General features: G+C 34.5%; 1 protein-coding gene across 1 annotated transcript in view; it reads right to left on the reverse strand.

The window, feature by feature from the left end:
* Nucleotides 1-302: 302 nt before the first annotated feature.
* LOC123009549 (von Willebrand factor D and EGF domain-containing protein-like) overlaps nt 303-2,379 on the reverse strand; it is a 3,765-nt gene continuing 1,688 nt past the window's right edge. The window contains exons 3-4 of the mRNA XM_044405936.1: nt 1,107-1,456; nt 303-858 (exon numbers count right to left, since the gene is read on the reverse strand). Of these exons, the coding sequence (XP_044261871.1) occupies nt 345-858; nt 1,107-1,456 (864 nt within the window). The 3' untranslated portion in view covers nt 303-344. The remainder of the gene's footprint in view (nt 859-1,106; nt 1,457-2,379) is intronic.

The raw sequence follows: 2,379 nt of genomic DNA on the forward strand, positions 1-2,379 counted from the left end.
TTTATTTATGTCTTTTTATTCTTTTTCTTTGTTTTGTATTTTTGTTAGCATAAACTAAATCTATCAATAAAAAGTATTAAATTGGGGAAGTTTTATTTTTAGAAGTTATTATTATTTTTAATTTTTGTTGTTTTTTAAGCCCTCTTTAAATTTTGACAAAATCTGATAGTTTGAGTTATACATACATATTGACAACACAACATTTTCGAATTCGCCAAAATTGATATCAGATTCTAGGTTTTTTATTTTTTACATTAATTTTTGTTATTTTTTAATTTACCACACAAATGAAGCAAAAATTCCTTGTTTAATCATTTATTTCGTTAAGTGTAAGTACAATATTCTCAAAACTTGTCATCCTGTTGAGGAATCAACTCAAAATGCATCATCGGCGACCTCTTCAACCTCCTCACACACCTATTACTCCCCTTGGCCTCCTTGACAAATCCCGGATTACAAATACAGAAATTGGGGGCTGAACAAGTCCCATTCTCGCATCCTCCGGGACAAAACGCTACACATCTATTCCCCTTGGGGTTGGAGGGGTCCACTGTGTACCCCTTTTTGCACGTACATGTGTTGGGGGCGGTACAATCGGCATTAAGACAAGGTTCGCGACAATGGGGTATGCACATTGAACCTGTTTTATCCAATGACCAGCCGGGTTCACATGAACACACGTTGGGGGCGGTACAAAGGCCGTTTTTGCACCCTTGGGGGCACTCGGCCACACACGCCGTCCCCACTTGCTTGAATCCGGGCTTGCAGGAGCACTGGTTGGGGCCGATGCAGGTGCCGCCCCCGCAGCCCCCCTCGCAGAAGTACTCGCATTTGTTGGTTTGGGGGCTCAGAATAAACCTAAAAAAAATATTTTTGAGACAATTAAAAGAAAATTTTTCTTTGAACTTTTATAGGCAGTAGAAGTCTTTAAAAAAAGAAAGAAAAAAAGAAAGAATTTTACTTATTTTTATTAAGTTTTGTACGATATCAGTATCGAAATTTTGTTTTCTTTTTTTTATTTCTTTTTACCTTTTTTTTTTATTCTAGTTTTTATTTTTGTATTTTTTTTGTTAACTTTCTTTTGTTTTTACAATTATTTTTCTTACCCGGGTTTGCAGCGACAGGCCTCCGCCCCGATGCAGTCGCCCCCTACCCCGCAGCCCCCTGTGCACACCGGTGTGCAAAATTTACCATCTGGGCTCAACTGGAAGCCGGCGTTGCATGAGCAAAGCCCATTGTTGGTACAAACCCCATGGAGGCACCCAATGGGACAAGTGGGAATACAGTTTTGGAGATTATCCTTGATATAGCCTCGTTTGCAAGAACACACGTTGGGGGCGGTACAGTTGCCATTAGGGCAGCCATTTTCGCAAACAGGTTCGCACTCGAAATGGCTGTGGGGTTTTCGGGCCCATCCTGAGCAACAAATCTCGATTTTGCTGAAGCCGGGCCTGGACTAGAATGGGGGGAAATTTAAAATTTTGACAAATGTATAAGTAAAAGGCAGGAAACTTGAATTTTGACAAATGTATAAGTAAAAGGCAGGAACCTTGAACTTTAACATTTCGAATGTTATAATATTTTTTCGTGGAAATAAATAGAAGTTAATTTTCGGCAATTTCTAATTGTTATTAAAGCGGAAATTTTAAATTATTGTCTAATATTTAAGATTGAAAAAGACAGGGAACTTGAATTTTGACACCTCTAATGTTTTAAAAAGAAATTTTTCGATGAAATAATAAATAAGTGTGAAAAAAGCGGGAAATTAGAATTTTTGACAAATCCTAAAAATTAAGAAAAGCGAGAAATATGAATTTTGTCAATTCTAATTGCTTTTAACTTATTTTTTAAGCAGGAAATTTAAATTATTAACAAATATTTAGTTTTAAGAAAGGCGGGCAATTTGAATTTTGACACTTTAATGTTTTTGGCAAATTTTTTGTAGAAATAATGATAAAGTTTGAAAAAAGGGGAAAAATTAGACTTTTTTGACAACTTTTAGAAACTGAAAAAGGGTGGAAAATTTGATTTTCGGCAACTCTAATTGTTTTCAAAGCAATTTTTTCCCGGAAAAAATTTTCAACAGTTTGGAAAAAAAGGCATGACATTTGAATTTTTTACAATTATTAAAGATTTAAAACGAAAAAAATTTTGAATTTTGACACCTCTAATGTTTTAAAAGGAGTTTTTTCGAGGAAATACACACAAGTGTGAAAAAAGTGGGAAATTAGAATTTTTGACAAATCTTAAAGATTAAAAAAAGCGAGAAATACGAATTTTGTCAATTCTTTTAACTTATTTTTTAAGCAGGAAATTTAAATTATTAACAAATATTTAGTCTTGAGAAAGGCGGGCAATTTCAATTTAGACACTTTTAAT

The sequence above is a fragment of the Tribolium madens genome, unplaced genomic scaffold, assembly GCF_015345945.1.
Source record: "Tribolium madens isolate multiple individuals breed KSU strain unplaced genomic scaffold, Tmad_KSU_1.1 Scaffold_7;HRSCAF=85;Tcas5.2_LG10, whole genome shotgun sequence".
NCBI lineage: Eukaryota > Metazoa > Arthropoda > Insecta > Coleoptera > Tenebrionidae > Tribolium > Tribolium madens.